The sequence below is a fragment of the Pipistrellus kuhlii genome, unplaced genomic scaffold (assembly GCF_014108245.1).
Source record: "Pipistrellus kuhlii isolate mPipKuh1 unplaced genomic scaffold, mPipKuh1.p scaffold_m20_p_1, whole genome shotgun sequence".
NCBI classification, from domain to species: domain Eukaryota; kingdom Metazoa; phylum Chordata; class Mammalia; order Chiroptera; family Vespertilionidae; genus Pipistrellus; species Pipistrellus kuhlii.
Genome location: NW_023425404.1, coordinates 130,429,915 through 130,454,796, shown reverse-complemented (window position 1 = coordinate 130,454,796; position 24,882 = coordinate 130,429,915). Strand labels below are relative to the sequence as shown.

Genomic DNA, 24,882 nt, shown 5'->3' with positions numbered 1-24,882 from the left:
GTCTACATTTCTAGTGCCCCCAGAAAGTCACTAATGCACAAGATGCCCTCTCAGAGCAGGGTAGAGCAGTATTGTGACAATTTTCTGCCTTGTTTGCTGGTAGGAGAGAAAAACCTCCTTTGCCAAAGCACTGAGGTCAATTCCAATGCTCGCAGCACTGGGAGGCATGGGTCCTTTTCCCTCCCTGATGCAGCTCTGAGGGCTGGCACCACGACGCTCAGGGCCTTTAGACAAGCACACGGCCACGCCAGGGCTCCCCGCAGTTCACAAAACAACCATTGGTTTTTACCAGGTTCTAGATAAGAAAATGGAGGCTGCAGAAGTTCAGAGACACAGGGCTAATGAACGACTTGCCTAACTCCATGACGGTGTTTTCCCCACCATTAAATTAGCAACAATAGTACTTAAAACATAGAATGGTTTTCTTCAGGTAGTCAAGTATTTTCAAACTTCACATTACATACACACATTATTGAATTCACACAAAAATTATTAAAATAATGAAAAATAAACATCTGAGCCCTAACCGGTTTGGCTCAGTGGACAGAGCGTCAGCTTGCGGACTGAAAGGTCCTGGGTTCGATTCAGGTCAAAGGCATGTACCTTGGTTGTGGGCACATTCCCAGTAGGGGGTGTGCAAGAGGCAGCTGATCGATGTTTCTCTCTCATCGATGTTTCTAACTCTCTATCCCTCACCCTTCTTCTCTGTAAAAAATCAATAAAACATATTTAAAAAAGAAAAAGGAACATCTGAGATGTCCCTGAATTATGAACTGTTTTCTCATTTGCAAGTTTTAAGCCATGTTTCTCTTGCAGCCACACAGAGACTTCTGTCTTTCCTGATAACCAGGCATCTTGGGAGGAAACATTTCTTTTTGAAAAAAATGCAATCTCTGACTAATTAGCTATATAAGAAACCCTCATAAAATCTAGTTAATTTAACCTTGCTTTATTTAACTTTGCTTTTCGCTTAGAATTCTTTGATAGATGGTATGTAAGATAAACATCCTCAGGCCTGCAACTCACACATCCACCCTGGCACTTCATTCCTCACAGCCAGAGATCCCCTGCCACGGATATGACCACGCATTTCCTAGGGATGGTAACTAAGCCATGTGATTTTCAAAGCAGTCGTTACCTGCTGTGTTTCCAACTCTCACGAAAATGTTCCAACTGCTTGTGAGCAAAGAAACAGAAACAGAAAGGTAACAGTAATTTTCCCATGAAAACACCTAGCGAGTGGCTGATCCTGGACCCCGGCTCTGGCAGTCACGCTCCGGGTATGCGTTCTCAGCCATACCAAACAAGTGGAAACTATCTACCCGCGTGAGGTTCTGTCTGCCCAATTCTAATGGCAGTCAGGTCTGTCTCTCTCCGAAACGCGTCACTGAGTGCACAGAGCAAACGTCTACTGCAAGTCAGCGTTTCTGGCGGTTGTGTTCAGGAAATAATGACAAAGTAACAACAACATAAAACACAGGATAGTAACTCCCAGTCTTCCTTCTTACCAACCACCAGTTCACTTGGCACCAATGTTTATAAATCTGTTCACTTGAAATATTTTTATGAGGTAGAAGCATGGAGCAGACTGTCAAATCTCAGAGGGAAGAGGGGAGTTGGGGAGAAGGGTCAACTAAAGAATCTGTATGCGTATATGCACAACTCATGAACTCAGAGAGAGTGGGGTGGGTGGTTGAGGCCTGGGGCAGGGCGCAGGGCAAGCTATAAAGGGGTCAATGGGAGAAAAAAGGGGATATATGTAATACTGTCAACAATAAAGATTTTTTTTTTTTAAAAAGAAAACCAGAAAAAAAATGTTTTATGATGAATGTATTAACTAACTCTATTTTTAAAATAAATAAATTGCTCTATAAATAGTTCTGAGTTCTTTTCTTTAATAGTCTTAGGTTGCTTAATATGCATGACCTTTTAATTTAAAAAGTATTTATTAGGCAATTTTCTTGGCCCAATCAAACAGAGCTTTTCTACACAACCATGTTGTAGTAACCCTAATACTCTCTACCACACTTCTACTGGGCCACATGGAACTGAAAGCAGGCACAGGAGGAGGCCACATTATACCTCGACAGCCCGGGGACTGTGGTAACGGCTGCGGCTCCAGGAAGACCTGGCTGGTCGCTGCCCCCTGGACCCGGGTCGGTTCTGGTGAGAGGGCTCCTGCTCACTCCGTGCTGAGCAGTGCCTCTCCCTTCCTAAGCTGTAAGCTCCTGAGAGCGCTGACTCTGCCTTCATTGTCCTACACCCACACCGGGGCTCAGCACAATGACTTTGAAAATAAGAACCTTCAAAAACTTATGGGATGAATCATTAAATCGTTCCTGAAATAAACATTCTCTGGTGTTAGTCTTCATTCTACCAGGAAAGTTGTTTAACCTTAAACTTTAGGGTTAGCTCAGAGAGGGACACAAAAGAAAACTTCTGATTAGTGAGATGAAATAAAATGCCCTTTCTGGTTCCTGTACCAGCCAACAAGGGTCCAAAAAGCTGTACTAGCATCTCCCCTCCTGAAATAAAATCTGAGTAATGAGCCAAGCTAATGCTGAAAAGCATTTTCTTGTAACAAGCAGTTAGTTGTTTACACAATAACCAGCAGGTCTGAACTGTGTCATAAAGAAACAGAGAAAAATAATCACAATATAGGTGTAGAATAGTTTCGAACCATTATTTTATTTCAAGAGTAGTTGATCAAAATGGTTAATATGCTTTATAAAATGTTTTCATAAATCAAGAAAGATATGAACAAGCAATTCAGATAAATATAAATATGTAAAACAAACAAAAAATGTAAAAATACGTATCTACACTGAGTGGCCAGATTATTATGGTCTCTGAGTACAAAATAATCTGGCCACTCAGTGTATATGTATCATATATATATATATATATATATATATATATATATATATATACACACACATACATACACACATATATACATATATATATATGTATGTGTATATATATATATATATATATATATATATATATATATATATATATTAGAGGCCCAGTGCATGAATTTGTGCATGGGTGGGGTCCAGCCAGGCTGGCCAGGGGGAAAGGATGTGGGAGGTTGGCTGGCCTACCTGCTGGTCAAACTCCTGGTCGAGGGGACAATTTGCATATTAGCCTTTTATTATATAGGATATACACTGAGTGGCCAGATTATTATGCATTCAGAGATCATAATAATCTGGCCACTCAGTATTCAATCAATTTCTATTAGAAATTAGAAGACTTCTGTGAAAATCTATATAGCCTAAAAAAAAGACTATAGATATGTATTTTAACAGGGTTTCGTTTTAGCATTGCTTAAAACAAACAACAAAACTTTAACATCCATAATGGAGGATAAAAATCAATAAATTTAAATATTCTTATGACTGGATAGTAGCCAGCTGTTACATGATATAGACCTATATTTATTCACATGAAAATATGAGCACACATTTAGTTTAAAATGAAAAAAAATTGACAGTAAACCACTATCCTAATAAATCCATTTATAAAAATGCTTGTGTTGTAAGTACAGATGCAAAAAGAACATCTGAAAGTGTGTGTGTGTGTGTATAAATGAAACACTTATATCTGAATAATAGAAATACATACAGGTATTTTTTTCCTGTTCTTTAATGAGTTTTCCCCCTGGCTTTTAAAAAATTTTAATTTTTAAAAATGAACCAACCAAAAAAACAAAAAAACAAAAAAAAAAAAGACATTTCTTAGAGAAGGAAAAAAAGATTACAGGCAGTCCACATATGCCGTTTCATGATTATATCACCATCTCCCATTTATTTATTAAAAATTTTTTTTTTCATCATTTCGACGTACATGTGAGTGATGTCAGTGCTTACGTAGGTGGGTTCCAACTTACAGCGAAAATCATGTTACGTCGCGCCATAGGAACAGATCTCCAATGTAACCCAAGAACCTACTGTATTCCTAATAAGATCTCTTTAACAAGAAGTTTTTTCACTTTTTGAATGAAGCCTACTGTTGTAACTTCTCAGGAATGATCACAATTCCAGGTAATTCTAAACTAGTTTCTCTTACTTAAAGTAACATCATGATACACAAACATCACTGCTAATAGCTCTAAAAAACAAAGTACATACTACATTTTCATTGCTAATTGTGCAAAGGACACCCTCTGCAGCATATTTATGCCTGTCAATGCTCAATTATCTATCTATCTATATATATATATAAAACCCTAGTATACAAATAGACTGAAAGGCAGAACAACCTAACAAGCAGTTACAATGACTTGGGCTGGCCACCAGGGGGCATGTGCAGAACATGGCGGGCATCGGCCACGGCAGGATGGTGGAGCAGGTGAGCAGGGGTGCTAGACCGAGGCGGGGTGCCAGTTGCTGTCATCAGGGCGAGCCTCTGGTGATTACTGAAAATTCTTATCTCCCACATGCTGTAGTCCCACCTGGTATTCACACCTGCTGCCAGCACCTAGTGCCAGTCCCAATTACTCAGTGCCATCAACAGGTGTGAGAGGCATCTGCCAGCCCCAATTGTCTCTCAGCTTCTCTACCTCCCCCTGCTCCTGAGGGGTGATTGGGGCCAGCAGCTGCCTCTTGCACCCACTGCTGGTGCTGGCCCCAATCACTCTGCGCTGTCAGCAGGTGGGAGCCATGGCTGTCGGATCAGAGCCACCAGTAGACAGAAGGCCAGGGGCCACAGTGGGAGGGGCCAGGCGGGGCCTAGAGGATGAGCCAAGACGCACCCCTGTGCCCACAGCAGCCTCCCGGCCCACAGTTCCTTTCAAGGTGCATGAATTCATGCACTGGGGATCTAGTCCTATATAACAAAAGCCTAATATGCAAATTATCCCCTCTGGCAGGAGTTAGACCAACTGGGAGCAGGGGCAGTGTGGAACATGGTGGGCATTGCTGATGTGGTGCTGGCAGCAGGAGGCAGTGGAGACACTGCTGGCCCAAATGGGCCCCTACGAGAGTGGGTTCATGGAGCAGGTGAGTGGGGGCAGTACCAGGCCAAGGCAGGTGCTAGCAGGAGGCCCCAATTGCCCTAACAGATCACCCTGCAGGCAGTGACCAGCAGTGGCTGCGGGAGGGTGGGGCCAGTGAGCGGATGGCACCAAGCCCAGGCAGGAGCCAGGCAGGGCTGAGAGGTTTCGAGGCTGGGGGTGCAAGCTGAGGCTGCGAGGCTGGGGGCACAAGCTCGGGCCCGATCTCTGCAGGCCACCCTGAGGGACCTCATGCATGCACGAATTTCGTGCACTAGGCCTCAAGTCATGGAATAAGGATTCAACATCATTTTACCAAAGAGAATTCAAGAATCATAAAACCTTTGACCACACAGCTACTTGGTTATCCTCTATTTGGTTACACTGGGGGACACTGGGCCTGTAGAAGTAAGCAATGGAATGCCCATAAAAAGCAGACATTTACCAATATGTGTCTGATAGGCCCAAGGAACAAATATTTCTGGGGAATTTTCATGAACACATTGAGCAATCACATGGCTGTGTGTTGAGTGAACCAGGAGACAATATTTAAGTATTCTTAGACCCTGTTATTAAGCCACCACTAAAGCTAAACCATCCATATTGTTGAATAAAACAGAAACATCCAGATACTGGTGTAATCCTCAAAGGAGTGATATCGACCTTGACTAAAGAATTCTTCTCAACCCCCTTTTGAGGAGAAACTAGCTCATGAATTGGACCCCAACTCCCAGATCAGGGATCTCTGGCTTTGAATCCAAATTCTACCACTTATTGAACTCTGGGACCAGAGCAATCAAACACCCTTTCTGTGCCTCGGTGTCTTTACTGGAGACACGGAAATACAAGTAGTATTCACTTCACCATGCTATAGTGAGTATTTAATAAAAAAAGAATACATTGAAGTTCATCCATTAGATACTATTCTACTATATTATTAATACTACTACTCTCCTTGCCTCTGGGCAATGCCCAGTTCTATTTCCCAAAATCATACAGAGGCTGCTGGTTTGGGAAGTTAGGTGATCTTGTGAGGCACTTAAATGAACCAGGGACCAAAATGATGTCCGTAATATAAAATGCTTGGTTCCAGGTATTGGTTGGTTTTTTTGTTTGTTTGTTTGTTTGTTTTCTTACCATGAAAGAGAAAATTTAGGATAATCCTTAAGCCAAACTCACAAATAAATGGCTGTCCTAAAACGGGCCCCTCTTTCTAGATGTATAACTTCCATTAATACTGCCCCCTCATAATCAGGCTGGAAACTAAGCCATCTTCTATACACCCCCCCACCCCACCCCAGCCCACCCCCCACATCTCACTGGGCACTTTTGACTCAGTGTTCTCCACCAGCACAACAGTGACTACTACCAAAAATTAAAGAAATGTATAATTTTATCTAATACCCCGCTTTATACTCACAAAGCCCTGTAAGTGAGCAATCAATCCTCACTGATGAGAGAGTCTTTGATTCAGCAACCATCTAGCACCTTCTGTGTGCCAGCGGCAGTGATGGCAACACAAACCGAGGTTGCAGAAAGCACCTACAGGAGGAGCCAAGGTCTGGGCTCCAGTTACGGTGCCACTCCTCACCGGGGGTGTGACCTGAGCAAATGGCCTACTCCATGTGACCTTCCATCTCACGGTCTGTCCCCTTCCTATACCCCCTGTGGCTCAGCTTCTCAACCCTCTTTATGCCTCAGTCTCCTCATCTGTAAAACAGGGATCATAGGGATATCGTCAGGTTACTGTGAGGACTAGATTAGCTAATGCATACTAGTATTAAAGGGCTCAGAACAGATCCTGGCAGGGACTAACTACTGAAAACTAATAGCCAATGTCTAGTCCATGGGCTCTGTATTTAATGCTCAGGTAATTTCTAAGCTCAATGTCAGCTTTGGGGTTTTGTTTGAGTTGATGTATATTTTTAAATATATTTTTATTGATTTCTTACAGAGAGGAAGAGAGAGGGATAGTTAGAAACATTAATCAGCTGCCTCTTGTATACCCCCTACTGGGGATGTGCCTGCAACCAAGGTACATGCCTTTGACTGGAATCGAACCTGGGACCTTTCAGTCCGCAGGCCAATGCTCTATCCACTGAGCCAGACGGGTTTCGGCGAGTTGATGTATTTTTAAGACTTTAAACATGGACTGACATCTGGTGTTGTTGCCCTGCAGCAGTAAAGTTTTAACATTTCTGCTGTCTTTATTCCCCAAACCCCTGGGGAGTCACCTGTTCTATGCAGGGTAGTATAATGGGATAACGGGTCCTGGGCCATAGAGAAGAGCAAGACATGCTCCCTATCCTAGAGGAACCGGCAGCTAGCGAGAAACACAGACTCAGAGACAACCACCCATTACCTCAGACCTGGGAACAGAGTCCTGAAGAAGGTCCTATGGGAACCCACAGGACTGGTGATGCCACCAGGAGCAGCTTCCCGGAGGACATGCCATTTAGCCTGGGCCTTTAAGGACGATCGAGATTGTGGGGTGCTGGCGAGGCATCTCAGGGAGCCAGAGATTGGGGGGAAAGTTCAGGGTGCAGATCTGGAAATGTAGCTGCATTGTACTAAGCTGCAGGGTAGGGCAGTGAGGAGGCAGGTCTTAAAAGGTCTATGGATCAGATTGTGGGAAGTGTTGAAAAGAGTGCTAAAGGACGTGGGTTTTATTTTGTGGTCCGTGGAGGAGAACCTGTGGGGAGGAAACCTCCTGAGGTCTGACTGGAAGTGACCAGAGGGCTGGAGCCTCGCTGAAGGACGGGGCTGGACAGAGCTGAGTGGAGAGAAAGTTTGCTCGGGGTGGGGCCAAATTGCTGGACTTTGAGTCCAAGTCCCACTGCTTTCTTTTGTTTTCAATATATTTATTGCCGAAACCGGTTTGGCTCAGTGGATAGAGTGTCGGAATGCGGACTGAAGGGTCCCGGGTTCGATTCCGGTCAAGGGCATGAACCTTGATTACGGGCACATCCCCAGTGGGGAGTGTGCAGGAGGCAGCTGGTCGATGTTTCTCTCTCATTGATGTTTCTCATTCACTTTTCACTCGGGAGACCTACCCATCTGTGGTGACTGAGAGAAGAACCTGGGCAGGGACAGACGTACTCCTAGTTTTCGCTTTTGGGACTAGCTTGCCCAAGGCACAGGTTTGCCCTCAGTTCCAGTTCTCTGGCAGGTAATGCTTCTGCTGAAGGGGGTGTGCTCAATTAAGGGAAGTCAAAGGAAATCCAAATTCATGCCATGGTTCAAACCACAGACTCCCATCCAGCCTTTCCTTAAGTAAGCTGACATTCTGCTCTCCATCTGTCCAGCATCTTGCCTGCTACTGGACTTAGTCTTGATCGGAATAGGGCATAACAATTATCAGCCTCCAAACTTAAACATAATCAAGTACATACTTTTAAATACTGACTATAAGTAAATGTGTTTAAGGTTAACTTGCAATGCTGGGTTCACACAACTTAAAAAAGGTGCATTGCCTTTGACTCTATAATTCTACTTCTAGCAATTTATTACAAAGAAATAAAATGAGTGCAAAGACTTAGTTAAATAAATGTACTCCAGTACAATGTTGGCCAAGAGAGAGGGAAAAGGTAATGTCATCTGAATAGGTACCCAAAGACTGATTAGGCAATCATTAAAAATGACATTACAGAAGAGTAAAAACAATATCCACTGTATCAGCGGTCGCCAACCTTTCGGACCTCACAGAGCACCAGAGGTCCTCGGACCCTCGTTTGGTAACTGCTGCTATCCATGGGGGGAAAGCAAGTTACAAAATGGCATATAATGCTCTCATTGCATGAGTGTCTAACATGTATTGTGTATGTTTATGTATATTTCTACATATGTATAGGAATAACGCTAAAGGCCACGAGCGAATTTTAAGAGTGTTCATCTCTGACAGTGGGATCCTGGGGATTTAATATTCGTTATTCCTGATGCTCATCTGAGTTTTCTATTTTTTTTTTCTAGTGGCATCTATCAATTTTTAACAAATTATTTCTTTTTATTTTCATTAAAAATAGTTAAGCATTAATGAAAAGAAATTTCCAACAAAGTCATCAACATAATCATTGCTTTCCTGTTTTACATTTTAATTATGATTCATCAGTAAGTGTTTTATGTTCTGGAAGGCAACTGTGGTTATTTTTAATGAAAATAAATAAGTTTTTAGACCTTAAGGAAAAGCAGGGACTCTACAACTCCTAAATTGTGGCAGGTTGCTGCTCTCTCTGAGGATGGGCCCTTATCTTAATGTGGAGATGATAACATCCGCCCACGGCTTTCAGTTAAGATGAAAGTAAACAAAATAACCACGTAAACTGCCTAGCACAGTATCTGGCACAAGGTAGTAGTTTTAAAAAAAGTTAAAAGGTAATTGTTTTCCCTCTCAAAAACAAAAACAAACTTGAGTTTCAATTTAAGATTTTAATACACACATAAAAAATGAACAAAAAGACAATTCAAGCAACATTTGGGAGACTTAATTGTTTTCCTAACCTTGCTAGCTAGTTAACTGGTAAACCCAACTACAGTAAACATATTTTTACTTTAATCCTTTTGGGAATTGTTTCTGACTTTAAAAAAAAAATGTGTTAGGAGACAAGACAAAGTCTAACACACCTGAGATAAGGTTACAATACCTTTTCTCTTTACCCAAGTCATTTTAACTAGTGCACTAAGAGGATATGTGCGATCACCGTTATTATAAGGTAATGGGGGGCCCAGTGCACAAATTCATGCACCTTGAAAGGAACCGTGGTCTGTGATACTGCAGTGGGCTCAGGGGTGGGTCTCAGCCCATCTTCTGCACACCTGCCTGGCCCCTTCCTGCAGTGGCTCTCAGGTCCCGTCTGCCAGCAGCCCCGCTCCCACCTCCGCTCCCATGTGCTGATGGCCCCACTCAGACCCACTGATGATGCAGAGCCATTGGGGCCAGTGCCGGCTGCAGGTGCAAGTGGAGCCATCGCCAGCAGCGAATGCAAGAGGCAGCTTCTGGTCCCAAGCTCCCCTCAGGAGCAGGGGGAGGTGGAGAAGCCCTGCAGGGTGATGGAAGTGGAAGCCACTGCTCGCACCTGCTGAGGGCGCCAAGTGACTGGGGCAGGCGCTAGGTCCCAGCACCAGGTGCGAGCGGGGCCAGCGCCAGCAGCAGGTGCGAGCAGTGGGTGGGACTGCGGCACATGGGAGCAAGAAATTTTCAGTAACCATCAGAGGCTCACCCCAATAACAGTGCCTCACCTTGGTCTGACACCACCACTCGCCTGCTCCATCATCCCACTAAGGCCGACACCAGCCATGTTCCATGCAAACCCCCTGCTGGTCAGTGCACATCATAGTAACCAGTTGTTCGATTGTTCCACCATTCGGTCTATTTGCATATTAGGGTTTTATATAGGGAGATAACATATAGTGTTTAAGATGGAAGAATTCTGTACCAAGAAAGCTGGCATCAGGTTTAAAGACTTTTAACATTAATTGGGTTTCACTGAGAGAGAAAAAAATCTTGAAAGGAAAGGAATTTTCCATGAGGCTAGAAGAGCATTGATTTCTCTTTGCTGCCTAGCCAACATATTCCCTTGGACCTGGTCCTTTTAGGTGCCAGGAAAGCTAGAAAGATTCCAGTTAAAAGAAAATTCAGAGGGGAAAAAAAATAACTTGCTTGTTGTCCTCTACATTCACAGTTATATAGCTCTCCTCTCTCTCTAATTTTTGCAGTGGGGAGAAGAACCCAGCTCCTAAAGGATTAAGGACGGGAGGTAGCATAACCAAAAACACATTCTTATTCCCATCCTAGGAGTTAGGAGTTACCTGGCAATTTTCAAATATTAGAAGGATATGAGATTAATAACAAATATAAAATTTAGGAACTTGATCCCTCATGCTCCTCGTTCTCTTACTAGAAGACTATGATGCTGAAAAGGAAAATCAGGTGCTCCCCTAACAATCAGGAGGGGAAAACAGAACCCTAGAGAAGAAAGCCACCTCTGTAAGGGACGTGAAGACAAGTCCCCAAACTTTTGTTTATGTAAATACTTCTTAAAGGTTAATGTAGGGCCTTCACTCAGTGTTCAATTCCAGGTCAGCAAGATGGCATAGCAAGAACCAGAAGTTTCCTCCCTTTCTCAGTGGCCTCCTGGGGACAGCCAAAACCTCTCGTGGCTGCAGAATTCCCAGCAGGTGGGAACCAGGGCACTGGATAACACCACCTGAGACTCCAGCTTTGCTCCCTTAACTGGAAAAAGGAGTGCTTTTGTAGGCTTTATATGGTTTTCACATCAACCATACAAGGTGGACAAGCCAGATATTAATATGCCATTTTGTGAATAAGGAAACAAAGATGGACAGAGGTTAAATAACTTCTCCAGGCTCTTGGGGAAGAGTAATAAACTTGGGACCAGGCTCAGCTTTCACCTAATAAAGACTCAAAATTTTTGCTTCCCCATGGCAGAAGGATATAATCAATTTACAGCACACACTGGCCTAGGGAAGTCAGCACGGATGCTGCCACATGCATTTAGAAAGAACACAAATACCTTTTTTCTTACATATATATTTTATTGGTTTCAAATAGGAAGAGAGAAAAACATCAGTGATGAGAGAGAATCACTGATTGGCTGCCTCCTGCACGCCCCCTACTGGGGATCAAGCCTGCAACCTGGACATGTACCCTGAGGGGGAATCAAACAGTGACCTCCTGGTTCACAGGTCTATGCTCAACCACTGAGCCAGACCGGTGGAGCACAAAGAATCTTTAACATCAGAGAACATCTCAAGTGTTACTGAAAAAAGCAAGTCTTTTCTATCTGGGGAAGAATAAAAATGAAGTGAAAAGCATTAACCATATGATACTAAAACATAATTGAAGGTTGTTTTCTATTTCCATTTCAAGCACCTTCCTGCAAAAAAGCATTTCTATCATCTCCCTATTATCTGGACCTACATAAGAGATAAGCACTTGTTATGATCAGTTCTCCTAGGAGGGCCCACTCCCGTTCTTACACGAGCAGCAAGCTCAGAGGCTGAGAGCTTTCAATTCTTACTTGGAAACTTAACATTCTGTGAGGAGCTGGAAGACACCTATTTAATGCTCTTTTCATTGATGCAACAAAATCAGAGAAAAAGGAAAATAATAAAATGCTAAGGATTATGTAGCAGGCACGTTTAGACTTTGCTTTTCACACAGCATTTGGTTAGATACAGAGAAATCTTTTGGAAATATCCCAAAAACCTACATGAAAATTTCTTTATTCAGCAAACCTACTGAAGTGCCTATTCTCATAATTCATCAGTCGTCTCAGATCAATTGATCAGATAATCAACTATCATCAACAGTTGATAGTTTCATTACAAAATAAGAATATAAGGACTTGCAAAAATATTTTAGTATGTCAGCCTTAAATTTTTTTGTTTCGGTAATTGTTTCACTGAGAAGCTGACAATAAAGAACATTAAAGCTATAATAAAGCCACTCCTTTTTTTTTTAATAGAGCCTTCCCTCCACCCAGCCCTCATTCGACCTTTCTCTATGCTGAGTAAAATAGCAATAGGCCCCTTTTTTTTTAAAGTGAACATAACATTAACAATACATTATTTGTGGGCATAGCTAGAAACAACTGTTAATAATCAAATGTTTTTCAGAGTTGACTTGCCCCACATTAGCTGCAAAAAATAAGATACATTTCTAGACCTTCTGTGATGCTGCATCTCTGACAGTTATATTTCTCAGATGGGAGACAGGAGACAGATAACCAAAACTCTTGTTGGCTCTGCAATGCCCTTGCAAATTTCCCACTGCACAGGGGAGGCAGGTGAGTACCATGCCTCAGTGAGCTTTGCAAGTAGTCTATATGTAGCAGGTAGATAACTACAGCAGGTTTATAAATTTAGATACAAGGGGTATTGTGTGCAAATATATGGCTTTACAGAGACTATATTCCTCTGTTATTAGTCTATAAATAGCCCAGGCTAGATTAGCTACACTATCAAAATCTCTGGAGTTAGCAATCCCTGTTCACTGTTAGTGTTCAACTCCCAATCTCCCCCCTTTGGTGCATTTCAAACTTTACCCCCAGGTCTTTGTTGTTGGTCTTTTGGTCACTTCCTGACTTTATGCCTCTAAATCTTAGAGACTGAATCATTTATTTGCCTAAAATGACTTAAGGGCTTATAGCAGAGCCTACAGTTCCTAGATTGTGACTTCATAAGGTCACAATTAATATGTAAAAGGTGATCATGAATCTAAGACATATTTTTTAATTATTTAACTAAGATCCAATGAGTGAGACCTGTGGGGACAGTACAAAGCCATACTAAGTCTCTAGATGCCATAGTATTTTTGGCCTAACCACGTAGGTAATAACTTTAAAGATGCAAGTGTTACATGAATATCCTCTTTTTCCAAGCCTTATTCCCACGACGGCAGCACCTATGTAACGCTGAGCTCTGCTCTGCCCAGAAATAAAACAGACGTGCTTTTCTGCTGGCCCACAGACACTGCTGGCATATTATGCCCTTAAATTCCACATTTACCTCAAAATCAAACCAGTTTTTTTTTAATAAAGTTCTCATCATATAACTAGAATACTCACATGAAAAACAAAAGGAGTCAGAGAAGAATGGAATGATACAATTGCTTTTATAAAATCCCCATCACATAAACCAAAAACATTTCTGTCTAAAGAACTAATAGGATTAGTTTTAAAGAGGGGAGAGAGATTTAAAAAGCTGCAAATTTTTCTCAGTTGATATTATAGAAGAACACTTGTGAGGCTACAAGTTCAAGTCCAGACAGACCCACTTGGGAGGCCCTATCTCTGTGCTGTTAAGTCACACAGGAGTCTTTGTCCACAAGAGAGAGCAACTGGGTGAAAACAATGGGGTCGATGAGAGCAAGTCCAGAGCCGGCTTGGGAGATGGGAGAGGGTTACTTCAAAGAGCAAGATTTTCTGTAGGTTGGCTCAGTGGCCTTGTCTTAGTGAAACTGGGTTGTTCTCAAGTTTTCACGAACAAGAAATATCTAGGATCATTAAAAAAAAAACACCACATCTGCATAATGGCCATGCACCTGTGGTACCAGTCATGCAAGAACACCAGCTCCTGAAGGACCTTGTGGTATGGCTGCCTGGGCACTGGAATACGTAAACTGCCTGTCATAAGAGACCTAAGCTATCTGAACAGGGGACAACAACAGTGCCCAGTTATTCTCATTGTGATCCTTTCCCAACTTTGTAGCAGAACAATTGAGAATGAACCCAACAGAAGAGTCTGAGGGCTCTATGGAATTTTCCCATGCTTTCTTCTGACATCCACATGCAGATCTGGGATAGAATGTGCTTCCTAAAAGCTGACGTCTCCTGCGTTTGAGGTAGAGGGAAATTTACTACACTTAGCTTCAAAAAGGGTACAACTTAGATTAGAAAATTTGAAGTAATTTGTCAGTAAATCACACAAAGTAGCTCCTTGCACTGAATTAAAAGACACACTGCCTTAAAAATCTTGCTCAGAACACAAGCCATGGTCTCTTCTACCCTTGAATTAATTATTATTTCTGTGATTGTTTTCAAAGCTGCACAGGAATGTGATGTACAGCGATTTAAGTATAAGCTTACTGATTAGACATATCCATCTGGGTTCCTTAATTTCAGATGTCAGCAATGATAGATTAAAAAAAAAAAAAAAAGAATCAGCCAGGACTGGTTTGGCTCAGTGGATAGAGCGTCGGCCTGTGGACTGAAAGGTCCCAGGTTCAATTCCGGGCAACGGCATGTACCCTGGTTGCGGGCACATCCCCAGTAGGGGGTGTGCAAGAGGCAGCTGATAGATGATTCTCTCTCATCAATGTTTCTAACTATCTCTCTCTTCCTCTCTGTGAAAAATCAATAAAATATATTAAAAAAAAAAAAAAAAGAATCAAATTGTAGCTGTTGGTAAGCAAATACAAACATGGGAGGAGATTACAACAAAGATACAAAAGGTATAATTCTGCCCATCAGAAGTCCAAATGTTGATTCCCTGAAAGTGAAAACCACACACTAGAACTCAAAGCCTAATGAGCTGCTTTAAGTAAGGAAGAAAAAAAAAAAAAGAAAAAGAAAACCCCTGAAACATTTTAATAGCAATGTCGTCTAATAATAGAAATAAGAAAGATGAAGTGCAAACGTCTTCGTTTCCCACCTGACAGCCTATCCTCAGGAAGATCACAAAGAAGCACGCATGCAGCCAGCAGCCAGCAGCCCGGCTGGCCAGGTGCTGTGGTTGGTAGAACCCAGCTGCAGCATTTGTCGTTTCCTGCACTAAGCAGGCTGCTTCTCCCTCCCCTGGCAGCTGAGGAGAAATGAGATGTTTCTCTTCAAAGGTGTTAAACATTTGGGCTGTGAGAGGGACAAATGGAAGCCTGACACCTCAGCCGAATAACCGCAGCCCTCTGGGCCAATGGGAACTTTCGCTGTGTGCAGGGCCAGCCGGGCGCGGCTCCCACGGTGCTCAGGCACAGGAGCACAGGGTCCCCACCGAGGAGGAAACAAACTATTCTGCTTTTCCTTTAATATTAACCTTTACCGTTTGCCGACAGGGACTTTCATTAAGAAGGCTCAGAGAAAGAATGGTTGGGGGGCAGAAGGGGGATGCTTTTAATACACTCGCCAGGCTCTTTGCTAGGACACATTTAACAGGCTTCTCTCACACCGACACCAAATGCGTTGTCAGCGCAGGTACTTTCTCCTTAGGTCCGTTTTGTCTGAAGTAGGAATTCTTATTGGAAATGTTGCGAGACACCCATTTGTAAGCTTTGTGGTATAGACACACCTCTAAGAATTCCAGTTTTGGGTGGATATAATTAAGCCATTAACATTTTCCTTCTTGAAGGAAAAAAAAAGGGGAAAAAAAAGCTGGATTGGAGAAGGTGCTTCTCCTGAGCAGATAATACCACACTCAGGTCAGACGTAAAAGCTCGGCAATCGTACACGGTGTCAGTGTTTGTCGGGGAAAAAAAAGAGGAAAAGCATGCAGAATTGTTAGAATGAGCTACCAGCAGAAACATCTCTGCGTGCCAGTGGCCCTAAACTGCTATTCTCTGGATTACCTGCAGTTACTACAAATGAAAGATTCTGTGTGGGAAAAGGGGCCTCTGGGCCTTCCCCCACCCCCAGATGTGTTTCTAGTTCTAACACCTGCAGGCTTAAAGTGCAGTAAACAAGCAGCTGTTTATAATGCAAATTCAAGTCACTGGGATGCCTAAGGGCTGCTCTCACCTTAAGCCCAAACCCAAATGGTCACCCTGCTCCTGGACACCCCAGGTAAAAACCTATGGCTGTGGGTGTCAGTTACACAAACGCTGGCTAGCTCGCCCTGCTAAGGACTGAGTTAGCGAGGAGGCAGAAGTGTGGTTAAGGGTGAAGAGAGAGGCTGCCTTCCGGTTGAAGTGTTCTGGGTCTCAGACACCTTAAAAACAGCTGGTAGGTATTAAAAACCCAAGATTGCAACTCACTTCGGTTGAACCTTAAACAACAACAACAACAAAAAATGGACATAGCCTTGTGGTTAAAACTGAAAAGCTTCTGGAACTGTGCAAACTGCAGGAATATCTGCAAGAGAGTGAGCCTAAAATGATGTGTCCTAAAACATAACAGAATAAAGCAAAGCAGCAGATAACAGGGTGAAGTAACTGCTTCCTGACCATACCCCTCTCTTCCACACCACACCAACCAACCCTTATTCTGGCCACAAATCTTTCCTAAACGACGAAGGGCTCTTCGAGGTACTGACCTCAAAATTTGAATGTGTACACTAACAATAAATACCGTCCATTTTCTGTTCAATATTTCAAAATGATTAATATGGAGGGGGAGAGCAAAAGCTGGAGAGAAATGGCGAAGGCAGAAAATTCTGATTGAAAGGGGAAGAGAAGCTTACTTTTCAATATTAATAGGGATCATTTATAAATACCATTAGATTTTTTTTCCTTATATTTATTGGCTTTAAAGATTATTTTGAAAGGAGAGGTAGCTAACCTATGGAACAAATCCCACTGATACTTATTAAGCATTAACTGTGTGTGGCTGAAAAGTATGATCGTTTTGTTGGCTATTTTCTATTGTTTAACAAGTTGGAGACTGTAATCTAGATTTGTGAGAAAAATTATTTGCTGTTCCAAAAAGCATTTCAACAGAAATCTTCAATTATTCCTTATCTAAATCATATTCCCCACCCCTTCATAAAAACCAAACAAGACAAAATATCCCAACTATAAAAGGAATAGCTGATATGTTTGCATGTTCAGTTCAACAAATATAAAGTCTCCTATAAATTTTAAAACTTAGAGAGGCATTTATTTGGCAGTGGTCTCTAAATATTAAACTGTATTTGTTTTTTACATGTTCATTCACTTTTTAGGTAGTAGGAGATTCTTATTTACCACACAGGAATCTCTATCATTAAATATTTAAAAAGCCTTTTAAAATAAAATGTGAAATTGCTATTTCAACCATCACAAGATCCCCAAGGTCACAATTTTAGCCGAGATATAAAAATTAGAAAAATCTTAATCCCTACTGGAAAGGTCAAGTGTGTTTTTGAAATCTATGGAAGAAGAAGGACACTAACTTCTAAATCACAGTGCCCACATAAAATAGTTCTGTTTCACATACCTATCATGTCAACAATTGGGTGCCAAGGATAACTAAAGTAAACACTCATACTCCTCACCCTGAGTCATTCCTCTCTGCAATTTTGGTGAATCTTTTCGACCCCAGATTCTGCTCACTGAGGGATTAATGACAGTACTTTCCCCAAATGTCTGTGACTGACTTTTTTCACTTAGTGGAAGAACTGGGCTAATAAGGCAAAAACCATAGGATGCCTTTTCATGATCAAGATCTCACTCCGAGGAGAAACAGGTAGACTGAAACTCTAATCTCCAAGGCGCAGGCATACATGCTTTTCATACCCTTTTAGGTGGGAGAGGGAGAAGGAGAGGGAATGAAGGTAAATACAGTGAGGGAGCACTAAACACCAATCCCCAGGCCACAGGGGGAGCACAATCAGCAGCACATCTCACGTTCACACCTCACACAAGTTACCCTTTTCATGCTCTCTTAATACAGAGATGAGGGAGCTTTCCCCTACTCAGCCACAGAGAAACACTGTCAAGTACAGATCTGGACTACTTCATGGCGCTATACATTTGCAACAATGGACAGTGGAGTAAAAATAGCTTGTGCAGCTGATTTTAAAAGAAACATTAGCAATACAATAAAAAGAGGACTCTGTTTTAGAAGCTAAGGATTTCGAATATTCAGCTTCAATGAGCCAAAGTGTTCTGATTCTACATAGCTTAAGGGCAGGATAGATACAGCATGTGGCTAACTGAAAGAGTAAATCAATTTTTTTCTTCTCATCAGCACAGAAAACACAATACTACTCATAAAATTATAAGTTTGTTGACTTCACTTGATTTCATGACAATTGGCAATATGTTATTTATTAATCTTAACCAATAAAAAGCTAAAATTCCAAATGCAAGACATCAAAATTAGCACAATTTTAAGGCAGCCATTCCTCATAACAGGTCTTAGCAATGACTGGTCACATATAATGAAAGCATCTCTAACGTGTTTAAAAAACACACACACACAAAAACATTTTTTCCCCCCCAAAATACAAATTCATGTGCTCTTCTGAAAATAATTTGTAACATCAGCATGTTACTCACTGTTCTCGGAATGGGTGGAGAGAGAGATCCATTGGACATGTATGGGTCATTATTCATATTTGGCATCATTATGTACCCGGAATAACTCGAGTAGGAGGGTCCCTTGTTGTAGAGGCCTCCGTCTGGATGCTTTCCTGAGAGAATCCAAAGAACAATTGATGATGCACTGACTTCCTTTTTTATATATCACTGTCTTTTATCTGAGAAATCAACTAGTTCTATGACAAATGGGACCTTACATAAGAGTTGTTTACAAAATATTGTAACTGAATTATTATGCTCTATTTTAGATTGACAGTATTTATTCTCTTAAATGAAATTAGCAGTGAACCAGATGTTTTAAAAAACATGTGGTTCAATTTACTTCCATTACTGACGGGTGTTTTTACAAAAATAAGTGTTATCCATCTAACTTAATTTGTTCTAATACTAACAAACCGGACTAAGAAATAGAAACACATGAAAGAACACACACAAATCTAAAGCTACAATATAAATATATTAGGCCATTTAGCCATTCACACGCATATACATTTATACACTTAAAGTTACAGTCCATCTTATAGGCAAACTTGTAGATCCTACCTGTGCTTCCAGATTTCTAGAAAATTTCTAGGTTTTACGGAAGGAGGGAGTTGTAACTAGTATATGGACAACAACCCAATTTATGAAGGATTAACTCCAGGAGACTTAATTTTATGTGCTACACTTCCATCATTTTGCCAAAGTAATTTGCATGTGTTCAGTATATACATTTCTTCCCTTTAATCTGCGTAACTACTTTGTAGCTCAGAAGGAAGCCTGATATTATAGTTCTCTTCCCTTCTCCTCTGGGTTGACATATTATACATACAAACACTTCATTCTGGTCAGGCCAATTGTAAATAATTAAAGGAGAACAGAAAAGCCGACTGTCCAACAAGGAAACACTATAGATGCCTTAATTCTTTTAAAGTCACATGGAGTTCTCCTCAAATCTAAAAAATATATACAATTTTTAAATTTTGAGCAAGAATCAGATATAGGGAGGAAGCCTGACTGTCATGTTTCATATGCATAGTTCCTAATTTTACAAATGAAAGTTTTATATTTTTGCAAGTTAGATTCTGCTTCACTGAGCCATATTTTTAGTCCATGCATTCTCTGCCTACCTTCTCACTGTAAATAGAAACAGCAATTTAACAAATGAAAATCCTTTTGAAACTATTCATGTTGGTAAATAAATTGGTGTAGACTGTCATTATAAAAATTCAGGGGGGGGGGTGGAATTGCTAAAGGTCTAAGCCAATTACCACTTTAGGTAAAATGAAGAAAAGAGGCAAACTCATTATTTCCTCTTCCACAATGAATTTAGAAGCCAAATGAAATCCAAAGTGCCCTAACTCATTCAAAGGCAGTTTTAAAATTCCATAAATATACCTTAAAGGTAAGCATTAAGTTTCCTGGGTTTTCTTTCCCATTTTGTTAAAATAGTGGGCAAAGTCTTATCGCATCTGATCCCGGGTTGTTGTTTTTTGTTGTTGTTTTTCAACTCAAAATAGCAAAACATACCCACATTCACAAACTGCACTTGCTAAAGGATAAAGTTGAAAGAAGCAGAGTTAGGTCTTACCGTCATCTGGGTGTTCTCTGGCCTTGTCATGGTAGGGTTCCTGCGAGGTTTGTGCTTGTCTGGCCACCTAACAGCATGAATCCCCATCCCCAAAAGAAAGAAAAGTCACCTTAGAGTTTGTGACAACACTGACATAAGTGTATCTCCACTGGCGCAACTCAATCACCTGTTTTATCCATCTAAGAGGTGGAGGCTAGGATTGAGTTTTGGGAAATCTTTTTCTTTTCAACACATATTTCGGAATCATTATTATCTACCGAGGAGGACTACAAAGAGTGTAAGTAATCAGAGGAAAAACAATACCAACGTAGTAAATGTGGGAAAGATCCAAACGCTGTTCTGACTGATGTTTGCTAAAATGCATCAAGGCTGCTGGGATGCCTAATATGATAGAAGTGAGTTAATGGGGGTTGATCGTTTTGATAGCTTCTTCAACCACCGTTGATTTCCATCAGAGCTGATTAAAAGCTCGCTGAAATGTCACTTCACAGCTGAAAATGACATTTTAAATAAAGGCAAGCCAACCTCTCGCAGATGGGGGCTTAAGGCCGTGGTCCCAAGCTGGCGCCAGCAGGAGCTCCACTCCATATCCCCTACCATGGCGGCTGAGTGCGAGCTTACCAGAGAAAAGTGAACTGCTCTGTGGTTAAAGAAAGGAAGACTTGAGAGTCGGGTTATAAACATCTAAAAGGGAGCCCCGCTAATATCAGTTCTGGTAACCACCATCCACCCCGGCTCAACCACGTGCAAATCAGTGGTATCACCCCCTTCACCATCTTCCTTGGGACTGCCCCATGCCCATTTACCACCAGACAAACACTGACAGAGCCCTAAAACCTGGGTTCTGGGCTTCAAATGCAGCAGGAAAAAAAAAAAGGGAAATGGTGGCAAATTTATTTATGGAAAAAGGACGGACAGCAAAATGGGTAGGAAGAAACAGAGGCTCTCCTACAATAAGAGTTTAGCCTGAGTGTTTTTAGGTGTTATTTGGTTCTTTGGATGTGTGTCCCCCACCAATGACTTCTTCCCTCTCCATATATACACAGTCACAAACCACTTAAATGGGGGTGGGAGCACCCCAACTCCCTCCCCTCCACCACGAGGTCCCATTCAAATTGGCATAATGGGATGAAAGATTCAGAGAATAAGAATATCTTATATATTCTCCTCAGACCTCAGCCCCCAGCCTTCAACATGAGTACTCACCCCTGCCATTGGGATAAAGAAGGTAATAACTCTGAGGTGTTCTTAAACCCGTGTGTTTAAAACCCCAACATGCCCCCGCCCCCAAAACCACACGCTTTCTCTTTGGGGGCAGAAGGATGCCATTTAAGGGAAAAGGGTATAACCTCCAAGTTTCTGTGGAGGGGAAAAAATCGTTGGTGAAATCATCTGAGTGTCAGAACTTTTCTACCGGATTTCCTCCAAAGCGTTTCCCAGCTGTTGAACCAGGGTGGCCAGCGGGGTGTCGGGTGTCAGGGTCCATCCGCCCACCCCACCCCCCTGAAAGCTGAAGCTTTTCGCGCTGGCCTGAAATAGCCCTTCCGCGGGGTCCCAGCTCAGGGCTTTCTCCCGCAGGCACCCACGTGGCTCTATTTACTCTGCTCGGGTTACTGGCGGCGAAGGCCCAGAGATCTCTGATAGATAAAGCACTCTCCACTGCCGTCCCCGGGCGGGCGCCCTGGCTTCCACCGCACCTCCACTCTCACTCGCCCGTCTTCGGTTGTAGATTGAAGGCCTGATCGGGGGCCCAAACGAACCCCAAAGAGAAGCGTCTTGGGTTTTTGTTTTTTTAAGTGATGATGGGGGTTGGAGAAAACCGGTGTCTCGGGAGGTACTGCAAGGGGTGCGGCTCGGTTCCGCGCGCCCAGGGCTCGGGGCAACAGGACCCAGCCCCGCACCGCCCCCGCCACCCGCCCCGGAGGCTCCGCGAGCCCAACTCCGCGGCAGTTGGGCCGCCACCACCCCCCTCACACCCCCCAGCACCGGTCCCCAGTCCCTGGCCCCCGGTCCCAGGCCCCCGGCCCACGCCCGCCTCCCCTTCCTCTCCGCCTGCGGCTCTGCTCCTCTCCGCCAGAGCCTTCGGCGGTTTAACGCACTTGTGCTGAGAGATGCACCGAGATAGCGGGCGCGCTCAGCTTTCCGTCCTACTGAGAACTCTGAGCTCAGACATCCTCGCTTTGCAGCATCGCACCCTCCTCTCCGCGCCAACCAAGAGCCCGAAGGCCGAACCAACTTGCCCAAAGCCAGCTCCTCCTCCCGCAAACCAGCGGTTCGGCCACCGAACCCCAGCGGATCATCCACCCGGAGTAAGTGTCCCCGCACGGACCGCCGCCTCCCGCCCGACACGCGCGCGCACTCACACACACACACACACACACACACACACACACACACACAAAGGAGGAAGGCTGGCCGGGGGCTCACCCAGGCCCCAGCGAGCACGAGGGACATGAGGGACCGTCTCCCGGCGCCCGCCCTACCTGCCTCCCCGGCGCCCCGCGCCGCCCCGGGACCCGCCACACCTCTGGACGCCCGGGCGGGCGGCGGCCCACTGACCTCGTGCCCGTTGCCGGCCGGGATGATTTCGGACTCGTTGACCAAGGAGGACTTGATGTCGGCTAAATCGCCTTCCTCCTCGGGGTGACTGATCTCGGCGAAGATCTTCTCCTTCTGGGGGTCGCCCTCGTCCTTGAAGGGGATCATCTCGTCCGTGGCGCAGAGTTCCGGGTCCCCCCCGCCGCCGCCGGCCCCGGAGAGTTGGGGCATCCCGACCGCTCGGTAATCTCCGCTCTGCCGGGGGAGCACCCGCGGCGACAGCAGGAAGAGAGTGGGTCAACGACAGGGGGGAGGAGGGGTTGGAAGGATGCTAGAGGTAAGGGAGTGGGGCGGAAGCGGGGCCGGCAAACGCTGGGCCGGAGGCCCGCAGTCCCGCGGCCGCCCGCGCCTTCCCGCTCCGCCGAGTCGAACGGGCCCCGGGCAGCGAGGCCGCCGCCGCTGGCGCCTCCGGGGGCGGCGGGCGCTCTAGGCTGGGCTGCCCGGGCGGCCGCCCCACGCCCCCGGCGGACGCGCGCCCAGGACGCGGGCTCCGGAGCGGGCACGGCTCTCCAAAGCGCGGAGCGGGGTCCGACGGGCGCGCCTCCGCGCAGACCTCTCCACTCTGGCTCCCCGGACGCCGAATGGGGAGCTGGTTTTCCTCCGAGAAAAGAGGAGAGCCGGGCACAAAAAGGCTCCTCCGTTTGCCTAAGCGGAGAAGGTGCCAGAAGAATCAGAAAATAACGAAATGTCCACTTCCTGGAGGGTTTCAAAAAAAGTAAAAATAATAAAGAGCCAGCCGGGTTGGATATGTCCGCTTTGGAGCTTCTAATTTCCTTCTCTTTGGCTTGAATGTTCCTTCTCCAGGCGCGTTTAATCTGCTGGAGGAGGAGGAGGAGGGAGGGAGGAAGGAGAAGGGGGAGGAGGAGGGGGAGGATAAGAGGGAAAGAAAGAAGTTTGCCAAGAATAAAGTTTGTGCGCCGAGTGCCGCGAGTCGGCGGCGGCGGAGGGCACGGCGGGGTCCCGGGAAGTCCCAGGGGGGTCCTCTCGAACCCAAAAACTTCTGCCCGAAGCCGGAGCCGACACTCACACACACGCACACGCAGAGCCCGACCCCTCTTTGTTCCCGGCTCGAATTTCTCAGCCTGGCTCGCCGGCGGTCTCGCTCGCCGCTCTCCACGCCTCCTCGGGGCAGCTCTGTCAAAGGAAGGAGCTGCGCCCCTCGGGCTCTCCCGGCCAAGGGGAGGGGAGCCCCCCGAGCTGGACCGCGTGCGAGGCTGCGGCGCGTCCCGGCCCTCCGGCCCGAGTGCGTGCGTGCGGCCCGGGTCCCTCCCCCGCGCCCGGCCCCGCAGGTGAGCGGCCGCGCCTCCCGCTGCCTCTCCTCCTCCCGCGCCTCGCCGGCGCTGAAAAGCTACCCATTTGCGTCGCTTCTCCTCCCCCTCTTCCCCCGCCTCCAGCTCTCCTTGGCTGCCCGCTGGGCGGGCGGGAGGAGGGGGACCGCGAGTTGGAGGTGGTGATTGAGGACTTTTTTTTTTTTTTTCCCTTTCCTTTTCCCAGAGCCTGTAGGACCAGTCCTAGTTTGGGGGTGTATGTGTGTGAGTGTGTGTGTGTGTGTGTGTGTGTGTGTGTGTGTGTGTGCGCGCGCGCGCGCGCGCGCTCCTGGAGGGAAGGATCAGGCAATTTGGCGAGGGAAGGAGGGACCCGGTGCTTCTTATAACCCACTGAGAGGCACGCTCTGCCCGCGTGAAATTGACAAGAAACTGCCCGAGTGGTTTAACTTCATCATCTTAAGTATCTCTTCTCTCGTCTACCCCCCCCTCCTCTGCCAGCCTCACCCCCACCTCCTTTCCGCCTACCCGCTTTCTCCCCCCCCCCCCCAAACCCTCCCGCCCGCCGCCCTGCAAGGGGAGGAAGATGAAAGAGAAGCCGCCGCCGCTGTGATCGACACCACATTGATAGATGCTCTGGCCGAGCGGATGAGGCGGGAATCGGAGACAGAGGAGAAGGGAAATATAACAGACATTGCTCAAC

The 24,882-nt window shown here is 44.8% G+C and overlaps 1 protein-coding gene across 6 annotated transcripts in view; it reads right to left on the bottom strand.

The window, feature by feature from the left end:
* Positions 1–23,090, bottom strand: part of LEF1 (lymphoid enhancer binding factor 1) — a 117,266-nt gene extending 94,176 nt beyond the window's left edge. For 4 of the 6 annotated variants that reach the window (XM_036409459.2, XM_036409449.2, XM_036409474.2 and 1 more), the window contains exons 1-3: positions 22,876–23,090; positions 20,317–20,383; positions 18,705–18,838 (exon numbers count right to left, since the gene is read on the bottom strand). In XM_036409459.2, the coding sequence (XP_036265352.1) occupies positions 18,705–18,838; positions 20,317–20,383; positions 22,876–23,085 (411 nt within the window). In that variant the 5' untranslated portion in view covers positions 23,086–23,090. Of the gene's footprint in view, positions 1–18,704; positions 18,839–20,316; positions 20,384–21,522; positions 21,919–22,875 lie in introns of those variants that run through there. The other 2 variants (XM_036409484.2, XM_036409493.2) reach the window with 2 other exon arrangements.
* Between the last annotated feature and the right edge of the window lie 1,792 nt (positions 23,091–24,882).